The sequence below is a fragment of the Crocodylus siamensis genome, chromosome 4 (genome assembly GCF_052110815.1).
Source record: "Crocodylus siamensis isolate JL-2025a chromosome 4, ASM5211081v1, whole genome shotgun sequence".
Classification (NCBI taxonomy): Eukaryota; Metazoa; Chordata; order Crocodylia; family Crocodylidae; genus Crocodylus; species Crocodylus siamensis.
The window spans coordinates 232,075,982-232,099,716 of NC_143398.1; the positions used below are offsets into that span (position 1 = coordinate 232,075,982).

At 42.6% G+C, this 23,735-nt stretch overlaps 1 protein-coding gene and 1 pseudogene across 5 annotated transcripts in view; one reads left to right on the forward strand and one right to left on the reverse strand.

Annotated features, from left to right (window-relative positions):
• The window catches only part of NCKAP5 (NCK associated protein 5), a 702,047-nt gene that overhangs the window by 470,027 nt on the left and 208,285 nt on the right, over positions 1-23,735 (forward strand). For all 5 annotated transcript variants that reach the window (XM_090045889.1, XM_090045887.1, XM_090045883.1 and 2 more), the window contains one exon: positions 15,193-15,283. In XM_090045889.1, the coding sequence (XP_089902015.1) occupies positions 15,193-15,283 (91 nt within the window). The remainder of the gene's footprint in view (positions 1-15,192; positions 15,284-23,735) is intronic.
• On the reverse strand, positions 10,794-12,492 carry LOC149867656 (uncharacterized; annotated as a pseudogene).

The window sequence follows — 23,735 nt, forward strand, 5'->3', positions numbered from 1 at the left end:
AGTACCTTGAAGCAATCTATGTATATTCTTGAATAATTCCTCACATCTTGTCTCAGCTGTAGCTGCAGTTCTGTGTTAGGGACCAGTGGAGAATTGTATAATTTTGGAGTGTGTAAGCACTGGGCAGGGAACAACTGAAGGACTGAACTGCAAGAAATACAAGTCTTACAGTTTCCAGGAATGTAAGAGTGCTGCCTCATGGACATACATCCCTGCCTGGGTCAACCCAGTTTTGTTCACGAGTGAGGGGTGGAAGGACAGATAGATGTTTCCATGCTTCCGCATAGCTTAGCTGTTGACCTTGGAGCCCACAGCCACATGTGGCCTTCGAGGGGTCAACTTGTGGCCTCTGGGCTCCCATCCAGCTACTGTTCCCCCCATTGCTGCAAAAACTGGGGGTCTCTGGGCTCCTCCCCTTCCATCTTCTACTTTCTGCCCCTGATCTAAGGGGTGGCGTAACCTGCTGTGCTATGAGAGCCTGCAGCCGAGAAGCTGCAGGTGAGGCTGGGGTGCCCATGTGTGTCAGGTGGGGGGAAGGGGACCACGCGGTGTGTGGCCCATGGAGGTCTGTGGTTTGTGTTGGTGCAGCTGCACAGTGTGGATTTTTTACTGGTGAGCCCCATGGGGTGTATGGTCCCCAACCACTTAGAAGTTTGACAACCCTGTTATAAAGATACTAGCAGCTCTGGTACTCTGAAGTATGCAGGGACTGAGACTGGGCTTTGTTGATTGAATGAAGCATGCCTGGAAGAGGGTTCCTGGCAAACTGTTTATTAAGGCTGTGCAAAGCGTTGGGTGCTCATTCGCTTCCAAGGAGATTCAGCCTGATTTGGCAGCCAAATCTCCAAATTCGAATCAAATCGGGAGACCAGTAAAAAGATCCGAATCAATTCAAAGCTCTCTAAAAAGGTTTGGAGAGCTTTGGAGATTTGGTCCATCCCCACTCACCACTGCATAAAGCTGGACCCAGACTCTGTGCCAGTAAGTAAAGGGAGAGGGAGGGGGGGACCTGGAGAAGGGGGAGGGGACCATCCCCTGCCTGCTTCCCCAGCCCCACTGAATACCCTGCCACCTCCCACTCACTCTCCCAGCTCCCCCGATGGCTGCCCACCTGGCTGCAGCATCCTGGCTCTTTTTTTTTTTTTTTGAAGCTCTGCACTCACTGACTCCTTCCAGGTGGGGTGGGGGTTATCTCTGCTGCCCCCCCCCCACTGTCCCATGCTGTGGGCGGGGCTCTGCCATGGACACCCCATCCCCCACTGGGTCTCCCAGCCCTGTCAATGGCTGCCCCACCCAGCCCCAGCGTCGTGGCTCTTTAAAAAAAAAAAAAAAAAGCCCCGTACACCAGCTGCTTCAGTGACTGTCGGAGCTTCTGGGGACCCAAGGCATAACCCCCCATGCAATGCAGGGCAGTTCAGGGCAGCAAAGATTGTCCACCTGCTTGGCAGCTGCTGGTAAATGCAGGGCTTTAAAAAAAAAAAGGGCCGGGATGCTGGGGCCAGGTGGGGCAGCCATTGATGGCACTGGGTGAGCAGGCAGGGGATGGGGGCTTGTGGAAGAATCCTGCATGCAGCATGGGGCAGTGGGGTACAGCAGGGATCGCTCCACCTGCCTGGCAGCAGTGAGTGCAGAGCTTTTTTTCTTAAAGTGCTGGGATGATGGGGCCGGGTAAGGTAGCCATTGATGGGGCTGGGAGAGTGGGCAGGGTATGGGGCCTGTTTGATTCGAAGATTCAGCCAATTCAGTGGCGGCCAAATCTCTGAATCAAATTTGGCTGAATTGAATCTCTGTTCCCTGAATTGGCCAAATCCAAATCCGAAGTGAATACTAGCTGCTTTGCATAGGCCTACTGTTTGTAAAGCATGCTTCTTATATGGGGGACACTTGCAAATTTCTAATAAGTTTCTCTTAGAATGGAGAAAACAAAAGCAAAATCCTGGCCCAACATGTACTTTTTGGAAATGTCATACGCATGATCTCTACATCAAGATAATTTCTCAAGTATACGCATAATTGTTTGGTCTATGTTCTCTATATTATTGATACCTCTGGAATATTCTGCCAAATGTGTTCATGCAGCCTTGCTAGTTCATGGGACCTTATTGTAAGTCTTATAGATGATATTTTTTTAAACTCTTAGTCATGTGATCACATAAGACTTTTTCAACTTTTCAAAAGTTGTATTATTAGTTGTATAGAAAGGCTTGAAAAGACAGAACCAGAAGATCATAAACTCAGAATACAAATACAAATCCTAAAATATTTTATTTTTTAAATCTCATTTTTTTTGGACTCTGTATTTTTACAGTGCAAAGCTTATGTGTAGTGGATTTTCTGTGCCATCTGTAGGGAGCCAGAATCAGAGTAGGGAACTTCCATGTTTCAGTAGTGCATAGACTATACAAGTGTAGTCCTCTGTGGGAGTTTGGACCAGTATCTGCTGTTTTCCCTGTAGCACATCGAGGAGGTAGCAGTTCTTTCTCATGAAGGGTATTTTTATACAAGAAACAGTTTTTTTAAATAAAATATTCTGAAGTTCTTGCCCAATTTTTATCCAGCCAAACTTCCAAGTCCAGTTAGCACCTTAATTTTTGAGAGTGCTAATTTCACAAATAAAATTTAAAGGAAAAAAATATGGGGTAACTTAGGAAAACTTGACATACTTCAGTTTGGAGGGAGTTAGGTTATGTTAAATCAGTCTGACAGACAGCTTCCCCTATGACATTAATAATACACATTCTTAGTAATCATTTAATCCAAAATATTCTACTGATACAGAGTTTGTTAAGTATTTTTATTCCAAAATAATTGTAAACTATTTGAAATATACATGTTTATTAGGGGTGTGTGAAGTGGGCCCTATTCGATTCGGATTCGGCCTGAATCGGGGACAGTGATTCAATTCGTTGATTTGGATCACCGTCCCAGATTTGATCTGGCTGAATCTGAACCTCATGATTCAGTGTTGATTCAGAGAATCAGTCATTCTGACATAGACACAGGTTTAAATGTTTTTTCTACATACCTCAAGGTACCAGCATGGCTTATGAACACTGTGATGCTGGGGTGCAGGGAACATCCCAGAGGAGTGTGGGTGGGCCCCCCACGTGCTTGGCAGTGAACCCAGAAGTGGACCAGAAGTACTTCCAGTCCACTTCTGGGTCTGCTGGGAGTGTGCTGGGTGCCCCTCCCCATATCCTCCCCCAGCTCAGTGATCAGCCATGGGGGGGACCTGGGTGCCCCCGCAGACCCAGGAGGCACCAGTTGCCAAGACTGGGAGGTGCGGAGGGGCCCCTGCACACTCCCTGGTGGACCCAGAAGTGCTTGTCCACTTCCAGGTATGCTGCTGAGTGTGCTGGGGAGCCTCCTGCGATCCTGTGGGACACTCCATCTGCCCCAGCATTACAGCATTCATGAGCTGCCTGCTATCTAGAGGTATGTAGAAAAAATGTTTAAAGCTGTGTATCCGAATCTCTTAATCTTTCTGGATCTCTCCAAATCGATTCGGAGAGTTCCGATTCAATTCAGAGAGATTAAAGGGTCCTCTGATTCGATTCGGATTTGGAGATTCGGCCACTGAATTGGGCCAAATCTATGGCAAATCAAATCAGGAACCAAAGCTTCACACAGCCCTAATATTTAGTCTTTCACAAATCTGCTGGCATGTTTTTAAATTGTTTTTCACTGTAGAAGTGCAGAAACTCCCAAACGAGTACAAAGACAGAACTAAAATCATTACTGCTGTGTTTCATTCAAGATCAAATGGTTTGTTTAAAATTGTGCAAGTACAGACATGAAGTATTTACATGAAATGTGCAAAACCATTAAAATATTGGGAAAGAGACAGAAGATTTCCCAAAAACTTAAAGTTGAATTTAAATAGTTTTTTTGCTGTATGGAACTTAGATCATGGATGGAAACAGCTCGAGGTTTGTACAGCCCTAGTAAACATGAAGTAAAATAAAATAAAATAATAAAAAAGAATGTTATCTGCTGTTCAACTTGAGGCAGAAATTCTGGGCTCTATTTCTGTTTGCCTGATATATGCCAGCTTACTTAACTAAGCCTCAGTTTACTCACCTGTAAACCGAAGATACAGAAGAACTGTGGTAACCTGCACATTCCAAAACCAGCAGGTACAAAGCCCATCATATTCTGACCATATCACATTAAAGATTCACTGTGCATTCAAGTGAAGTTCTTTTTATTAACTAAGCACCATCAGATCTATTATATGGTGAAACTGATGATGTAATTACAGTGCATTGTTATAATAACTGATAAAAGCAAACCTTCATTTTTCAAATACATGACCAAAGTACGTTTTATGAAGCATTGTCCCTGCTTTTTTATTGTGTTTGTTCATTTTCTAATTTGCAAAATTCACTAATTCACAATGGGTCTCCCAGCCATTTGCATGAATTAAAAAGACTGTGCAACAGTAGTACTCGCGGGGGTGTTGTGAAGATTAATCAAGGGCGAATCTGTCACCAGATACACACACTAATTGTATTGTCTTCAGTTTCATGGGTATAACCAAGGGAGAATTTAGCTGTTAATGATTGCAAAGCGCGTTGAAATCTCTGAATGAAAAGCACTGCAGAAAAGAAAAAAAATAGTAGTAATAGTATTCGTTATTAGCCAGATATTGAAGGTTGCCCCACTTCTGTAAAATCATACCCATCTGTAACATACCCACTTGTAAGGCTTTTTGGGAAATGTTCAGGCCTGTAAAACTTCCATAAGAGTTACAAGACTTTTGGAAAGTCTGGTACCATGATAAGAAGGTGGGATGACTAGGATAGAGATGGTCCCACACACAGAATATTCTTACATCTGCAGTCCTCTGAGTTCAGTTATGGAAATGTGAATGATATGCTCTTTGATATTGGATGAGGAGATTTTTGATATCTTCAAGAAACCCTATGGGAGAGTCACACATTGAAAACTCTGGAAATTGCAACTGGAATAAAATACCCGCCCTGCATGTTTGCTTGCTGTCGGCTGCCTAGAGTTGCATGTGTACTACAAAACAACAGAGTACAAATCTGAAAATTTCATGACTTCTTGTGTAGTGTGAAAATACCTGAGGAAACACCTAAAGAAATCTGTTTTGAGAGGATTTCCAGAAATACCCATCCATGACAGACCTAGTTTTCATCTTGTACTTCTCTGTATCCACCTCATCCTTTCAAAAACTGCCTCTCTCCACAGAGCACCTTCACTGTTCATAATAAGCACATGGAAATTTATGGAGCTCTGTCAACACACGCAGATGGCCTTGGAGTGACTATAATGCTACAAATCCAAATGAGGCTGGCACTTCTGATTGCTTTTAAATAGCATACCATACACAGGAGTAAGTTAAAGCCATGCAGATTTCTCTGTGACAGTGTCCTTTTTAAAAAAAATACATTGTACCAAACGAAAAGCTATATATACACATGGGTTCGTGGGTGTACGCGTATGCTTAGAATCTGCTGTAAATATTAGAAATCTTATAGCAAGCATGTTTAGTTTGTTCTGAATTTATTTATACTTTTAAATGTCTGATGCCCTGCATAATTGACTCTATTGCATGATGTATGAGTAAATATGGAATGTACGGGCATAAATTAAAACTAACCTCAGGATCAACTTTTTCCACACAAATATATATGTATAAGCACATAGCCATATAGCAAATGAGATTAATACCCATACAGCAAATGAATTGATATATACAATGTTTGTGGCCATTTTGCTATACCCATATAGCAAATAAATTGATATATACACTTTTCCTAAAATCCAAGACCCATTAATGGGAAAAGTGATCTTTCCATTTGCCGAATCCTTCCTAATGTACTTCCCAATGACCAGCTTCTTGGGATTTAAGATCTAGTCCACTTTTTTTCATTGGTGATTCAGATAAGGGTGAGTAGGGGTGGATGAGCTCCATAAGTCCATCCTCAAGGTTTTTCTGGTTTCCATTGTACACTGGAAATTTGTTTTCTACATGCAGATCTTAAAGGTGGCATGTATAGGACTACAAGAATCAGGCCTTTTGTTGTGGGCGACCTAACTAGGAGTTAAATCAGCTTTGGAGAAAGGTCAGGTCTGCTCTTGTGCTACTGACATTTAGACTTCAGTGGGAAAAGAAATAAGCCAACACTGGACATTGTTTTCAAGACCCTACCTTATTTATTTATATGTAATGTCTGTGTTTAAAAAGTGCTTCTCTATGACTTGAACGTACATGTGCAATTTTAAAAAGACCCATTTACCAATGTTTGTCTTCCCAACACTGTGCCCAGTGCTTCAGATTTGCTTAAGTGTTTTTTCCGGGCAGTGTGGTTCAGTGAATGGAGCATTGGATTATTCCTCAGGATATGTGTTGCACTAAAGTTAATGCAGTTTTGCCCCTAAATCCAGGGGGCCAGAACTTCAGCCTTCAGGTCTGTTCCCAGCATTGCCATCCATCTCCTGTCTGACCTCAGACAGGCTGCTTTATTTCTTTTTGCCTGTCTCAAAGCCTCTGTGTCTCTCCTTTTATTTAGATTGTAAGATGTTCAGGACAAGGCTTGGAATCGGATATTTTTTATATACTACCTAGTACCAGGGGACCATCTTTATGGTTCAGCCTCTCGATGCTTATGTAAAACATCCCATACATCATTTACTTGAATATAAAATAACCCTAAATATAAGACAATCCCCCAATAAGTAGATTCTGTATATCCAAATTTATAAATTTGTTATAACTTTCCACATAGAAAATCTAGTAATTTAGTGGAGATTTGCCTTGAATTTGACTGGAATAAAAATCTAAATAGTAAGGCCTGGCTCTGTCAGGTGGAGGGAGAACGCTCTAGGGGTGGATCAGCTGCTCAGTGCCTGAGATGGAATAGGGCCAAAATGATAATGCAGCCACAGACTCCGAGCTGGCATTTCCCAGTTGGTAAACATTAGTACTGACGAACATTTGAGTTAACAAATCGAAGGACAAATTCTATATAATAAACACATGCACACACATACACACATTTACACAGCTACATTTCCAACCTAAATTGTCTAAATGGGTTTCGTGGTGATGTCCACTACCTCCCACGTGGTGCTGCAGTGCACATGTTTGTTGCAGCTTAGTGTCCCAAAAAGAATAGAAACCTTTCACTAAAAAGCCTTACGAGTAGGAAGAGTCACTGTTTCTTGGTTGTCGTTTTGAAAGCTTTCCTCCCTCCTGCTCTTCCATCTCTGGGCTCTGTTTCTCTTTGGGACAGGACCGTGTGTGTGTACGCCCATGCCGGTCAGTTCCTTTTCATCTGTGGGAACTAGAAAAATATTGACTAGATTCTAAGATAAGGGCTTTTCCCCCTCATTTAACATGAGGGTGGAAAGCCCCTTGTCTTGAACTGGAGGACAAGGTGCAGGGAGGGGATGGGGCCCAAGCAGCCACTGTAGCTCCAGCTCTGATCTCAAGCCCGGGGCAGGGCCAGAGCTGCAGCTGCTGCCTGTGCACCCCTGCCTCTTCCACTCCACAGCCTTGGGCCCTTGCTGCCCTCCACTGTCTCCCCCCTGCACTGCTTCTTCCCCCTCTGCAGCTTCAAGCCCCTTCATCCCTTCCCCCAGCAACTTCCCCATGTAGCTCCAGTGCCTCTCTTTATCCATCCTATTTAGTTAGTCTGTAAAGTGCATATCTACCCTGTTGTGTAGTGGACCAAGACCGTAAAGCTGTTTCTTTCTTGGTTGTCACACTGGTTCCAAATTTTTCCTGCTCTTACCCAAGTGGAGGCTTAACTTGAGAGCTGAATCCAAGCAGAACAAGGCTGTGACTGAAGCTGGATCTAGAGATGCCCTGGCAATCTTTAAAAAGCACATACATTTTACTGGTGTATCCTTTAATTGTGCAGATTATAATAAAAGAACGAGCTTGTATTAAAGCCACCGTTAAATCAGCAATCAGTCCTAGTGTTTGAGGAACAAGATTAAATTATAACAATATAGAATATTTGATTAAGCAATCTCTCCTGAAAATGGAAGACCAGGTTTCAAATGAAAAAGGACAGTTAACAAAAGCAACTTCTAAACCACAACAGCAGGGCTGGATAAACTTTGCAGGACAGTAGAGTGTAAGCATTTTTGACAAGTAGAATATAAGCATCTTTGACAGAATCACGTTCATATTATTGTTGTGCTTTTCCCCTGACACCTTATATAAGGGATCTTAGGTGCTTTGAGAATCTAAAGTAAATTTTATTGTATGTAGTGACTCAGAATTACATAGGATCCATATTTCGTTGACAAATTTCTGTAAAATACAGAAAAAATAAGTAACCCCAAACAGTGTTTTTAACCTGTAGTTAAAACAGCTCTATTTGTCACTTGGGAGAATCTGTCTCTGCAATTTTATTTGGTAAGTGGAAACTGTAGTCTTGCTAGAAGAAGGTTCTAATTATATTCCACAAGGATCAGTGTAGACTAAGGTTACGGTTAGTCATGACAAAGCTGTTAGGCAAGATGGATTTCTGTTTTTGTTTTAATAAAGATGCAATCCAAAAGGGATAAACCAAATTGTCTATGCAAAGAAGATATACATTAAGATGAACTCTAGTCTCATAAAAAACAACTATGTGAGTTGAAGCACTCTTTATATTTTATTGTTTGAAGTGGTTTAATTTGTTTGTTCATTTGCACTTACATATTATTGTGTCTGATACAGAGACACTGAAGTCTCAATAAGAAACTCCAGTTTACTTCACTGAGAGTGAGATCTGTCCTTTATCTTGTTTCCTGACTTGCCTGTTTATTCATTTGCAAAGGTTTTTCAACGGATTATAAATTCATTGATATATAAACGAAAAGAAGACCTGTCTTTATTATTAACTTCAGAAATTAGGAGTGCCCATTTTAGGAAAGAAAAACCCATTTGCTGTCTTCTCTTATGGATTCTCTTAGGAACCAAAGGATTTGGCCTCATGAGTAAAAATGATCTGATTAAGGTCAGCCTTTGAGCAGAAATCTGCTACTGAATAACTGCAGCACTGTCTGCACTAGAGATTAGAGCTGGCTTATTTTTATTCACATTTGGTCAACAGATGGTCCAACTATTCTGTGAGCAGTCCGAAAAACCCCAAAACATGGACATCAACTGAAATAAAATATAATAAAAATAAGCAAAATGTCAGTGGGGATATGACTAGGATGAATGCCTCACAGTGTCAGCAAAGGAAGTAGGATGTTGCTGACTTGAAAGAAGACAGCTCAGTAAACAGGAAGGTTGTCACTAGATTAACATGTACTATAAATTCTGACCAGATTGAAAGATTAGAATGACTATCAGCTACGCAAAGGTTATATAAAGACAAGACTATTGTCCCTTGGCCTGAGTGGTTAGCCAGTGTTTGGGATCTAGCACAGCTGTTCCTTTAGGAGGAGAAAGTGAAGATAGGAGGTATGTGTTTCTCTGGCACAACTGTGTTTTCTTATGCTAAATGAGACACAGAGTGATGCTTCCCTAAATGCATTAGCGACAAACAACAGCAGGCATGTGTTTTTCATAGATTCATAGAAGCTAGGGTTGGGAGGGACCTCAGTAGGTCATCAAGTCCTACCCCCCTGCCCTGGGCAGGAAAGAGCACTGGGGTCAGACAACCCCAGCTAGGTGCCTGTCCAGTCTCCTCTGGAAGACCCCCCAAGGTAGACCCCCAAACTCCCTTTGCTTGCAAATTCAAAAAGCAGCCTGCTTCCCTCCCTAACAGGGTCTTTTAATCAGAAGGTATCTGCTTATGCATCTCTGATTCAGTTAGACTATAAGGTGCACCTCTCCCTTGCCTTCTGCCTGACTTCAGACTAACAGAGCTACCTACCCATCTCTAACAGGGTCTTTGCGAGACCGGAGGCTTCGGGAGAGAATTCTGGTTGCAGCCAGACACTGCTGAAAATAGGAAAGGAAGTAAAACATCAAGTGGTTGCTTATTGGGAGGTGAAAGTTTGTTTTAATGAGGGTGTAAGTGTGCATATGAAACTCTGCAGATAAAAGGTAAAAGTCTCAGGAATATGCACTGGGACCACTCCAAACTCTGGAGTCGATCCATAAAGTTTTACAAGCGTCTTAAGTAAACCTAACACATTAAATAAAGTAGGTGCTCTAAACTTACCCTTGTAGCCATTTCTGTATCCCAAGGGTCTCTGTGCTCTTTGCTTGCTTCTTCTGACACGTGTGCATATGCATGTGCGTATCTACACGCGCGCGCGCACACACACAGACACACACTCACTCTGTTTTATGCCCAGCATTTGCCATCAGTTCAGGGAATCCTCTTCATTGAAATGACTTACTTTCTGATTAGCCTTGAAAGTAGCCTAATGCTTTCATTGTCTTATGCTTAATTACTACGTCCACTTAGCCTGAATAAAGAGTGACTACCATAACTTGGAACCTATATAAATTGCAACAAGACAAAGGGATTTTCACAGGCTGCTTGAGACTCATGGAGCTGATTTTGCAGTCTTTTCACAGTGAGCCCCCCTCCCCTGCCACTGATTGGCTGAGGGGCCTGGTGTCTCCATTCATTGCTGCTGATTGGCCTAGAGGCAAAAACCACATCATAACTAAATAGCAAAATCTGCAGAAATATCAAATAAATTACTGTATTATCATAAACCTTAGTATTAAATTTAAATCTAAATTGAAATATATTACGAATATACATTTATACACAATATGAATTATAACTAATCATCATACAAAAAGTTCTACAAAAAAAATTAGTAATACTAAATACTGCTAACCTTGATGGAAACAATTCATGTTAGTTGTTAAATGCTGGCATGCAGCATCCACCAGCAGTTGTAGCTGACATCCTCTGTCTCTGCGGTGTGAACTCTTGTCCATTCTGCATCCACTGAATTGGCTGGAATGGTACGGCAGCATTTTGCCAAGTTGTAGAGATGTGGCGATCACTCAAAAACAGATGCCCAAAACACAGTCACAGTCAAAAACATCTGCCACTCTTTGATAAAGTTAATATAAGCAGCACATTCCTTGTTATGTTCTTTCTGCCATCCAGAGATTGATTTCAATGACTGAGGGTTGAAATTCAGAAAAAGCATCTGATTGATGTAAAAAATGTGAACGGCACTAAAAAAGAAGGCAGCCAGTTGTTTAAACGGTGACTGATTGTACGTGTAGTACTGATTCAGCTTTGCAGCTATTGCCTAGAACAGTTCTTGTCTCTGCTGGTTTCATGGTCACAGTTTGAAAGTTGTTGTGATGCCATGACTTTGACCCAGCTTATCAAATCCACTAGCTTGTAGGGTGCTTGGTGGATCAAAGCCTGCTGACTTTCAAACCACATTAGAAGCTCCATGAACCGGATTGCATTTTTAGCCACAAACTTAAATTTGATCTTCAATGTCACTTTGTCTTAAGAGATCACTTAGACTAAGTATGCATTGTGTATCAGGCGTGATTTCAAGCTCCTTGAATACAAATTGAGGGTAGTGCTTCATATTCTTTGCATGGTAATGAACTGTGTCAAACCACAAATTGCACCTTGTAAGCATGGGCTCTGGTAGAAGTGACACGGTCACATGTAGATCCCTGCTTTGATTGGCGAGGGTCTCCCTGTATCAAAGCTTATGGCCTGGACAATGTTTGAATGCTTTTTTAAAAGAGGAAATGTAGCTGTCCATATCAGGAAAATGTGTGCGCCAGATGTCACTTATTAAAGAAAGGATGTGTACATTGCAGGTAATGTAAATTGTGTTGGGCATCATTCCATGGCGCACATCAGAGAAAGCTTTGCACATCCACATTGTAGGTCTTGTTCAATTCTAAGCTGTAGTTTATAACAGCCTTCACCACAGCTTGTGCCACGGTAGAAAAATTTGACAGAGGTGAGGCAAACCAGCTGTTTGAAAAACAGGCAGGTCACAGTCTGTCCAGTTCCCGGTTACAAATAAAATGTGCAGAACATAGTTAATGTGGGCGTCTTTTGCTTCATCTGCTACAATGGAGATTGATTCATAATCTGCAAATGCAGATTTTGAAGACTGAACATGTGAAGCAATTACTTCTAGTAGATAATCTTGGCGAAGCTTTCTTGCACAGGGGAAAGTGCCAGCATTTGTCACGTGTTTGTCCAAGTAGTCCCTTAATTTAGGTTCATCAGTTTTCTCCAGAGGAATGTTGGCGGTCATGAATGCCCCCAGTAGTGTAAATGTAGCCTCTCTTCTTGCCAGACTGCTTTCAGTGGTGCTTTTAATGATCAAGGACATAGTTGTTTGTTTCTTGCTCTGACCTTCAGCCTCTACAGCAGCCTTTTTCTTTATATGCAATTCAGCCTCTAAATACTGATCAATGCTGTTTTTCTTTGACATATCCAGAGTCGCATTGTTGCACAGCGAACAAAATTTACCACCATCTGCGTGCAAGCTTCCTATAGGGAACTGCCTTATATGATCCTGAGCTGAAATGTATTTAGGTTTCTTGGATTTCTTTTCACTCATCTTCAGACTGCTGCATTGCTGCAGCATTGCATCTGGCTTCTTAAAAGATGGTGTCAAAACCCTTTTGCTTTCCCGACTGGCACCTTCTCCGAGTCTCTGTCACTAGCTCTGCCTCTCAGTAGTGCTCTCTCAAACCACGTGCTTGTTGGCTGCAGGGATTGTCATGCTTTCTTTGCATTCTAGTAAGCTTTTATTTTTTCCAGGCAATTCTGTGCAGAATCACAGGAAATGCCATTTTTCCATGGTGATCATGGAAACTGCAATATAAGTAGGTCCATAAACACATAGGTAACTGGTGCCTCCTGATACTGGAGGGGCACCAGTGGCCGATCACCAACTGGGGGCGGTCCCCCAGTGGCTGAAAGTTCCAGATCTGGAAGTGCCACCAGCACTTCTCTCGGCATGCCCGCAATCTCAGAGGGGTCACCAGCCTTCACCCCTTGCTCCCCGGCCAGCAAGGGCCAGTCTCAGGGTGGGGGGCACATGCCCCCCCATGTCTCCCCTATGCGTCACCGAAGCCTAACCATAACCATCAGCTTTTACGTGGGTTGCGATTACTGATAGGCTACAGATCAACTCCATTTATGGTGTACTTTCAGCCCAACAATATTAAGTTTCTTCGTTTAATGTCAATATTGAAGTGACTAAACTCTAATAAAATTACAGTTTTAGACTGTCTTAGACCTCCCCTGTCTTACAGGCTTACAGTCTTAGACCTTCCTTGCTGGTCAGTCCTTCAAGGGAGAACAGATCAAGGACACGTCTGGCGATGCTGCCAGTCTTTGTACTGTTCCCTACACTCCGAATTTGTTAGGAGAGTTCACTCACAAAACTGTGTGTCCTACATCTGGCGTGAGAAGGCAGAATTCCTCTAGGCACAGCTCATCTTCAGTTCTCAGTTCCTGAGGGAGTTGAGATGGCTTTACTTTATATGCAAACTTCACAAGCTTCAAGGGTGTCCAGGCTGGTTTGTTCCTTTTTCCGCACTTAGTGTTTTTTCCTCTAATTGTTGGCTTTTCAGTGCTAGCTCACCTTACTTCCAGGTTTTCATATCAGTCAAAGTTACAATACGAACCACCTAACTGAAGGCAAAATGGTGGGAAACCAGCAAATTCATCAATTCTATTGTGCATTAAAATGAAATATAGCCCAGTTTCCCTTTTCCTTTATCCCCTCTTTTAGCCCTTTTACCAAGCTTTTGATGTTTTCTGCAAAGCTAGGGAGCCTGTTCTGCATTTTCAAACTCCTTAAAGATCACCAGGGATCCTGGTTTTCTGTGTTTAAAAATCGTAAATTATCTGATAAAAATGGAACTTCTCTAATTAAAAACCCCAAACTCCACATTTTTCCATGATTAAAGTGAAACACCACTATATGTGTAGGTATCAGTTGAACACAATATTTTATTGATATGTTTACAATTTTAAGGGAGTTTGGAAGCCTATCAATGTCTCAATCATTACAATAAAAAGAATTCTAAAGACCTATAAATTTTGGCATTTGATTTTGGGCTTTTTATCATGGAAAATCAGAGTTCTCTTTGACTTCTTTGCCTAACAGGACATGTGTCCAGCTGTGGCTGTCCCCCACCCCACTGCTTTGTGGGGCTGAGCAGCCCTAATCAGCAGGTGCTCTGCCCATGCCATTGCATCTCATTCCCAACCCACAGCCCCCCAGCACTACTGGTGCCCCTCACTCCCCAACCACAGGCCCCTGGTTCCCCTCACTACCCACCCACAGCCCTGTGGCCCTGCTCGTGCCCTTCACTCCCCATCCACAGCCCCCCCAGTCCTGCCAGTGCCCTGACTCCCCACCCGCAGCCCCCCACACCCTTCAGCCCTGCCAGAGGAGGCCCCCAGCTGCCATGGCTGTGGGACCAGGGACCCAGGTCTGCAGCCCCCTGCCCCCCAAGCCACCCATGGGAGGTGATGGCCGTTATGTCACAGCAGAGCATAGAGCCGCAGCACGGCCAAAGCAGAGTCCGTGGCGGGGCAGATGTGGTCTGCCAGCTGTGGGCTCAGGCTCCCTGCCCTGCTGCCCTCTCCCTGGAGCTTCCATGACACAGCAGGCAGGACCCAGTGCAGCAGGGCAGAGCAGGGAAGCTTGGTGCCATGGCCACAAGCCTTTCACTGCCATGGCAAGGCACCCTGCATCCACTCAGCAGCAGTGGGGGGCACAGCTCTGTGCTGCCACCCCCCGCTGCTGCCAGGTGGGCAAGGTGCCTTGGTGCCTCGGTGGCACCAAGCTTCCCTGCCCTGCTCTGCCCTGCCACATCGAGTCTCACCTGCTGAGCGGGGAGGGCATACGTTCTGGGGAGGCAGATCACTGGTACACTTACAGCATGTAACGGGCAGGTTCTCTGAACTCTGGTTTTGAAGTTTCATTTTAATGTACCTGAGCATGCACACAGGAGAAATGTTTTATAAGAAGTTTTATTTTGGTGACCCTGTAATATATATAATATTAGAAATGTTATTTGATGACCAACTGTCCTATTGTACTAGATTCACTAGGGATGCATGACGTCTGCGCCAATATCTGTGCTTGAGAACATCATGCAGGCGAGAATTTCCAATAAATATCAGTTTGGTAATAACCAGTAAAGCAATGAATTTTGTCCCTTATCGGATCCTAAACACTGAATATGTCTCTCTACTATATGCAGTGATTTTTCATCTTTTACATGTTTTCATACTTCAGGATGGAAGAGACCGTGAGAAATCTACTGCAGAACCAGGGACCCACAGACCAGAATGGGGAGAGGACTGTTGATATCATGAAGGTATATCAGGTATGGGTGGCTTTTTTATTGTTTGCTTGTGACACACACAAATACTCGCTAGTGATAGATAAATAGACACTCACACACACGTATATCTAACATATGTAATGAGTATTTTGTGTTATCATTGTTAATTAAGAATGCTAATAACCAGTGATTAAATAATTCAGTTTTGCGTGTTTCCTTTCACCTTCTCCATGTTTTCCTCCATTACAATCTAAGATTTTCTGTTTCTAGTACCATCACGTTAGTATCTTCTTGCTTCTTCTTAAAACTCTTTCAGTTGTTACATTCATTGTCCTTTCTGCCATTTGAAAGGGGACAATAAGCACATTTTTAACATTTTAAGGAAATGACAAATGTGTCTAAGTAATGATTGTAAATGATTTTGCATTTTATAGCCCAAAACAGTAGCAAGCTGTTTTGTCAGTGCACATTTTCAGAAGGTACTAGGCCAAGGGAAGGAGCGTTTTTGGGCAGAGTGCCAAAACACCCACAACCTCAACTTGGAAGATGTTGGTGTACAGGGGGTGGGTGGTAGGGGAGCCACAAGGGACAGCACAGCTCTGGCCTCTTCTAAATTTTCCACCCTGAGGCACACGTGCCAGGCAAAATGCCTTTGCATGCCACACTCTGGTACTTGTGCTGGGGTTTGCCTGCCCCTCTATTTGACCCCTCTTTTAAAAGGCAAATATCGTTCTTGTTTCTTGTGGCAATTTCCTTTGCCCATACTGCAGAGTATGTTTTGTTCCTTTTGTTTTACTTTATCCAGATGATGGTAATAATATTGAACACATAAAAAGGATATTTGTGTTCCCATGAGGATGAAGTGGGTTTCAGCCCAGTTATGCAGGTGCCCCAAAATCTCAATTTTTAAAAATATTTAACAAGGACAGTCCCACTAAAATTAAAACTTGCATGGCTTTGGTCAGAAAAAGTCTACTGTGGTTATTTCTGCCTTTACATTAAATTAGATATTGAAATGCACATTAGTTTCCAGCCCTCTAGATAATGAGACACTTTTTGCTTTAAAAAAAAAAGGGGGAGGGTAGTGATCGGATAATTATTATAAGATGCCTCCTTGCAAGAAGAAGAGAATGGACCAAAATGCATGTATGCGCCTAAGTAACAAAAGCACACTTAAGCAGAGGCTTCAAAATCTTCAGGTGGAAACTGATGTAGTCTGACATTTCATTTGCACCACCTTAAAACTTTTTAGGAGCACAGATGCTGACCAAATAGATGTCCTTGCCTTTTATTGTGTCTCGTGACAGGAAAATCAGTGGCGCAACAAAAGGTCCTAATAGCCTCTGCTACTTTATTGTGGCGGATGTCCATTATCTTTGTGCACGTTCCCTGCTCTGCCGGCCCTATGGAGCTCACTGGGCAGGGAAAATCACACTGTGGGCTTGAGGTAGCAGCAAGTGGTTCCTGGCTTATCCCACTCCCCGGGATCATGCTGTGTCATGGGCAGTGGGGAAAAGTCCTTCCCCACTCAGTGTGGGACACAGTCATACCACATTTGATATTAACAATGGATGCAAGATCAAATATGAAAAATGTTACGATGTGGCAGAAAACTTACTATAAATTACTAGTGATATGTATGTAATGAATGCAAGTATAGTTGCTACCATTTCAAAAGTGATCATCTGGGAATAGTGACTGCTCAGTGGATTCTGGGATCAAGCCCATTTCCTGTGGTTAATGCCACAATAGCTGCCATATTGTGCCATGAATGTTAAACAGAACATACCTCTGAATGTGGACGTCTGCAGAAAATTTTTGACACAATCCAGCTACATATTTTGTAACAAATGAAGAAACCTACTAGGAAATCTCCAGTATGGTTATGCAACATGGGTCTCATATTCCCTGACACCATGGTAAGTTAGTTTTACTGTGTGCAGCCTGTTCAAATTAATATTTGAGTAGTCATAAAAGTAACTTCTCTGTAATAAACACTTTTGATCTATTGACCATTGGCCACATATGTGGGTTTTTTTGCAAACTTAATTATTGTTCTGGGATATATAAAACAGAGTTCTTATAACAATATCAATATACCTGGCTCCTGAATAAATATTGCCGCTAATGAACTTTAAATGTTGCATAGTGGTCATGTCAGTGGAATAAGTAATAAGATACAGCCAGAGCATGCATCTTTATTGGTAAATGATGTTAAGTCTTGTCAAGATTCTCACCCTTATAGCAGAGACAACCTCCTTGAGGGACTTCTGTATACAGAGCTTACAGACAGACGGAGCAAGTAATTTTTATAGTAGGGTGCAGATAAAATTCTCCTCAATTATAGTACATGCATTTTGTAAAATACCTGAGAGAGAAATTACAACGAATATTCAGGTACATTAAGATAGCAATGTAGAATAAGGAGCATGGGCTCTTTAAGTAATGAGGGGTGAAATTTATGTCCGGAAGATCAGTTCAGTGAAAGGTTCCAGAATTCATAAACTACTCTGAAGTTTGAGAGCGCTATTCGCTACTTAAACCTAAATTCATTAGAGGCCGCACACAATCCTGTAGGCTAATGGTTTATCATTTAAAATACAAATACTTTTATTTGAGAGGAGAAATAGCCTTTGATGTCAGTAAGGAATGGTCAAACACTCATGTCTGAAACTAGGACTCTGCAAGCCTTTGGTTTGTTCTCATCACCTGGGAATCCAGGGCAAGTATTTTTCTGCTTTATCCTGTGGCTGTGCACGAACTGTACAGAGAGACTTCCCTGATTACAGATCAGTTAGGCAAAGAACGTTTCAGGCTTCCTTTTGGCTTTTCTGTTGGCTGGTACAATAATCAGTACAGAAGAAGAAGGCAAAAAGTTGGCTGTAAGATCACAATTAGTTATGGTTCACAAATTGTCAGTAAGATACTTGAAGTGAATTGCATGCACTTCTTTGTATAAATTAGATATGGTACATCAGAGAGAGAGTGATCTTTGGGTTCAAGGCAGTAAATAACTCTAATGTATATAAATAGGTCTGAGAATGCTAGTGGTCGGAGTTTTTCTCTGCCACAGACTCCTCTTTGACCTTGGTAAGCTCACTTCACCTGTCTATTTATTAGATGTTTATCTCTGAATAGAGCTAAATGGAGGGTTTCCTTTTATCCCAGGGGTGCTGAAGATTAATCTCCTCAGTGTTTGTGAGCTTCACAGAAAATAATAAATAGATATAGATGTAGAATCCAAGGCTTTTCATGTTTCCTTATGAACTTGAGAATAGGCTCATTTTCACAGAAGAGCTTGCTTGGCATGCAGTTTTTTTCTCAAAAAAGAACAAATACCAAAGTGGAAATTGGACCGTTTTCAAGTGAAATCTATCCTCTTTTATATTAAAAGAATGAAGAAATGAGATCGTGTTTTTGCAAGTTTCTGATACATAAATAGCCATTTTCATGCAAAAATGCATGTAAAAAAAAGGAATAATTACTTGTGGTTCTCTAAGATGCATTATCCATACAGATTCTAGTCTTCGTGGGCATATGTCCCATAGAAGCAAGGTTGAATTACGTTAGCCAGCAGTGTTCATTAAAGGCAGAAATCTGAGTTCGTATCTTCAAAATTGTCCCCCTCCAAAGAGATAAAGAGTGGAGCAGGCCAAACTTCCCGCAGTGTCTTTGCCAGTACAGAATCCCGTAGAATTAAGACTCAGTAGTGGCTCTCTGGAGGCCTGCACATGGACGCTCGGTGTGGAGACTGCATCAGCCCTACAGACTTCAGAACTGGACTCTGGGGAAATGAGCTAAGAGACAGCAAAGTGATTATTCTAACCAGGCTAATCTACAGCATGCCTTTATACAGTTGCAGGACCACTGAGATTGTCTCGGAGAGTGTATTGCTAGAGCTTTTATCAGCTGGAAAGGCTACAAATAGTAGTAAGGATGCATGTGTATCTTGTCAGAGCAAAAAGACAGTGCGTGTAGGTGTATGAATATTACCTTCTCTTGATTTTGAATGTGACTTTGGGAGGAGAGCTGGGAAATCAGTGTGTTGGTTCATACCAAATTTGGAACAACTTGGGCAGGAATTTGGGATGAGCTTTACCTTGTCCTCTTGAAATACAAGTAGGAGTGATCGACCCTGATAACCTGAGACTCCCCTGCCTTCTGAGCTGATGAAATGGTCAATAGTAAAATGGTCTTAATTGGTGGGTGGCTAGTTAAGGGCTTAAATGTGTGACTCATCGACCCCATTCATTCTACGCTGAGGTGCAAAGACGACAGGTTCTCCTGAATAGGGGAAAGGTATGACTCAGGCATTGAGCACTGTAGAGTGCTAAGGGCAGCAAAGTATAGTACCATCCTGGATGGGAGGGCTGTGTGAAGCTTCGGTCCCTGATTCAATTTGGTGGCGATTTGGCCTGATTTGATGGCCGACTCTCCAAATCTGAAGAGAATCAGAGGTCTCTTTAATCTCTCTGAATTGAATTGGACCCCTCCAAATTGATTTGGAGAGATTTGGAAAGAGTCAGTGATTTGGACATAGGCACAGCTTTAAATGTTTTCTACATACCTCTAGGTAGCAGGGGCTCATGAATGCTGTGATGCATGGAGCGTCCCACAGAAGTGCAGGGGGCTCCCCACCATGCTCAGCAGCAGACCAAGAAGAGGACCAGAAGCACTTCTGGTCCACTTCCGAGTCTACTGGGGAGCATGCCCCCTGCGCCTCCCTAGCTCAGCAACTGGTGCCTCCTGGGTCTGGGGGGGCACTCGGTCCCACCACGGCTGATTGCTGACAGGGAGCCCCCCTGCATACTCCCTGGTGAACCCGGAAGTGAACCAGAAGTACTTCCAGTCCACTTCTGGGTTTGCTGCCCAGCATGTGCCCCCCCCAAACGCTCCTGTGGGATGCTGCATCTGCCCCAGCGTCACAGCAATCATGAGCCATGCCTGCTACCTCAAGGTATGTAGGAAATACTTCTAAAGCTGTGTCTATGTCTGAATCACTGATTCTATGAATTGGCATCAAATCTTCAGATTTAGATTCGGCCAAATCGAATCACTGTCCCAGATTCGGGCTGAATCCAAATCGAACAGGGCCTGTTTTGCACACTCCTACTGTGCAGATATTGTTGCTTGGTGGACTCTTATGGAACTGGCAGAGAGCTAGGGGATAGGCATGGATTGTCAAGGGACACAACTAGTGATGTAAGAGCCAAATTGAACACTTCTTCCATTTAGTTTTTAAGTCAGTCTGGTGACAGGTCCTGCTTTGGGACAGAATGCTCTGAACTTCGGCTGAACAGCTTCTCTCAGTAAATGTTATCCAGGCTGTCAGGTGGAGTGAAACTACATTCGGACATAGGAAGTAATTGATACCTGATGAGACTAGGGCAGGTCGGGCTATGGAGGCCTCTACTGAGAGAGTCATCTCCTGTGAATACAAGACTGGCCTATCCCAAGCTGGTACTGTTATGAATACTGCTTTTTCCCCACTTTTCTCGGAACTATCATGTATCAAGGGAATTGAAAGAAAAGCATACATCAGTTCTGCTCTCTACAGGATGAGAACAATTTCTGTCAGGGAAGTTGAGCTACAGCACCCTTTGGAAGAAATTCTCCCACTTGTTCTGGTCTATTTCTGGCAATCCCACTTGTGAAAGACATCCTGTGGGGCTGCCTGACTCTTTGACAGATGACTCACGATTTTCTGAGAATGGTCCGAATTGATCTGACAAGGTGTTTTGAAGGTTAGGCAAGTGAAGAATCATTGGCGTGATCTCCTTCAGGATACACCAACTCCAGAACTGAATAGGTAGAAAACAATCTTCCTATTATACATGGCTGTAGTGGTGTCTTGTATCAAGAAACTTCAACTAAAATACCCTCTGGTTGGTACTGCTTCTATTTATACCAATTTCTATTCCACAAGAGGAAAACACCCTGTTGTGTTATTCTTGCATAAACAGATACAGAATTGATGGATGAGCCATTAATTAGCAGCATTTCTGTTTATAGATGTCGGTGTTGCTGTAACATTTGTTCCTCTTGTCACACATTTCTCCTTTTGATGGTTCTGGATACACAGCTAGATCATATCAACGTTGTCTGAAAAAAATGAAAAAGCTTGGGCAACAGCTGAAACTGGTGATTCTGTCAAAAAAAAAAGCTTCTTGTTAAATTTAAAAGTTCTAAACCATTACCTAAATCGGGGTCCCTAACTGTGGGCATGCAAGATATCTCTGGGGGTTACACAGGAGAAATTGTGTAATGGCGACTTTAATTTTCATTAGTATACTACTTGGCATTTAAAGGGTTAAAATGTCAAACCTGTGTTGGTAGGGGTACACGGGCAGCTGGTAAATCTGGAAGGGGGTACACAGTAAGAAAAAGTTTGGGAACCTCTGACCTAAATGAAACACCACTTTTTTAAACAATACCTTCTAACGCCATGATAACTTTTGTCTGACCTGCTTCTATTTCAAAGGCAAATACACAAGCCAGGAGTCAGATCATCCAGTTTATCAAAAAATAACCCATCTCTATATTTTTTTACAAAGTTTTCACATCCATTTAAAATTATGGCACAAGACCAAATGTTACTATTTCGAAACAAAACAAAACAAGAAACCTCCTAAAGTTTTGGTCTTAAGGGGTAGATGTGGAAACAAAGAATGGGCAGCAGAAACCAAAAGCTAATAGCTTTAAGGGCAGTCAGGGAAGGTTTTACGTTCTCCTAGAAACACATCTGAGACAGTTGAATAGCACGTACTTTAAAGGCAGTAAACCCTCGCTATTCGCGGGTTCAGCATTCACTGTTTCAAATATTTGTGAGTGCTGAACCCACATCTTAAATACACTTAAAGGAGCTCCTTGGGAGCTCTGCACTTGCTGCCACTGGGCTCCCATCACTGCCAGCACCAGTGCAGTGGTGCTTTCCCCTCCCCAGCCACCGGGGGCATTGCAGTCATGAACGCAGTGCCTTATTTGCGGATTTTGCCATTCGTGGGGGATACGAGAACGTATCCCCCACAAATGGCAAGGGTTTCCTGCATGTATCTCTTTAAATGAATTAAACCTGTTAAACCTCTCAGGTTTTAAAGTGGAAATGTAGCCTTGTAAATAAAACCAGAATTTTCTCATAGGTTCGGTAGGAGGGACATAGGCTCCATATCAGATTTTAAAGAAAAATAGGACCCCGAAGTGTATGCCTGCTTTGGTTTGGAGTAGCATTGACTTGGCTTGCTCTGCTACCACAAGCATTCCTACTGGGATGGCCTACCAGTATTTTTACTGCCACCCTTCTCCTGAGGAAGATTGAGAGACAAGCCTTTTCTTCTGGCGGCTCTTTGGAAGATCTCTAGCCTCTTTGGACAGCTCAGTCCACTTTTCTAGCTCACCAAGCAGAAGAGGAGTCTGCAGTTGCCTCTTGACACAGACCTGTGCTGTGGTATTTTTGCTTTAGGTGCTGGCCTCTGCTTTACAGGCACTGCTAAACCCACCCACCATTTACATAAATTGAGGTTACATTCCTGCGTGCAACCGTACATCGTTCAAAGCTAAATTGTCATCACAAAGAACATATCTGCGCAATAGTTTTCCAGTTTCACTGTATCTGCAGAGTCTGCCTATAGACTCGGTAATGTAGACCAACAGAGTTATGTATAATACAAGGGTGTAGGTTGTAGCCGTGTTGGTCTAAGGACATAGGCAGACAACGGTCTTTAGGTAAATCTGGTATCTTTTATTAAACCAACTTACATTTTTCCAACTGTTTAAATTGGTCTAATAAAAGATAACAGATTCACCCAAAGAACCTTATCGGCCTATGTATAACACAAGGAAGTCTAACAGAGTATTCCCATGTCTATATTAAAAATATACAATGCACATGCTTGTCATTTCTAGAAAACAAGCCGCTCTCAGAGCACTCTGTCTACACTCATGAGTGGTAAAGACCACGCCACATGTGGTACTAGCAGTATAAATTAGAGCTGGCTTGCACATCTGCCTCTCATCTGAAACCACCTCTATGTCTCCCTTTCTCTATCTTTTCCTATGAGTTCATTCCAAAGGTATCAAAATAACCAGCCTATTTCTCATTTGTACAGGTATCCTACAGTTCTCACAAAGATACACAAACAAAAGAGCTGTGAAAAACTCTGTGTGTCGTATCACCTCTAGCTCTGGCTGATTCACACCTTGATAATGCCTGCAGATAGCACCAGTCTGTGTGTAGAGCTGGCCTACACCCTTGATCAGACTCTTGTCTTCCTTCTAATGCAAGGCAAAGGCTGTCACATGAATGGCAGTCTTGGCAGATAAAACAACCACAAGGGGGTAAAAGACAGCAAGTGGGTGTGCCTTCTACTTTAAAACCTGAGAGGTTTCACAGACCTCAATTCATTTAGTTTGTGATGCAGCCTTAAGGGCAAGATGATGGTATGTTGCAAAAATAGATGCATTCATACATTTTCAAGACATAAACAGGGTGGAATAC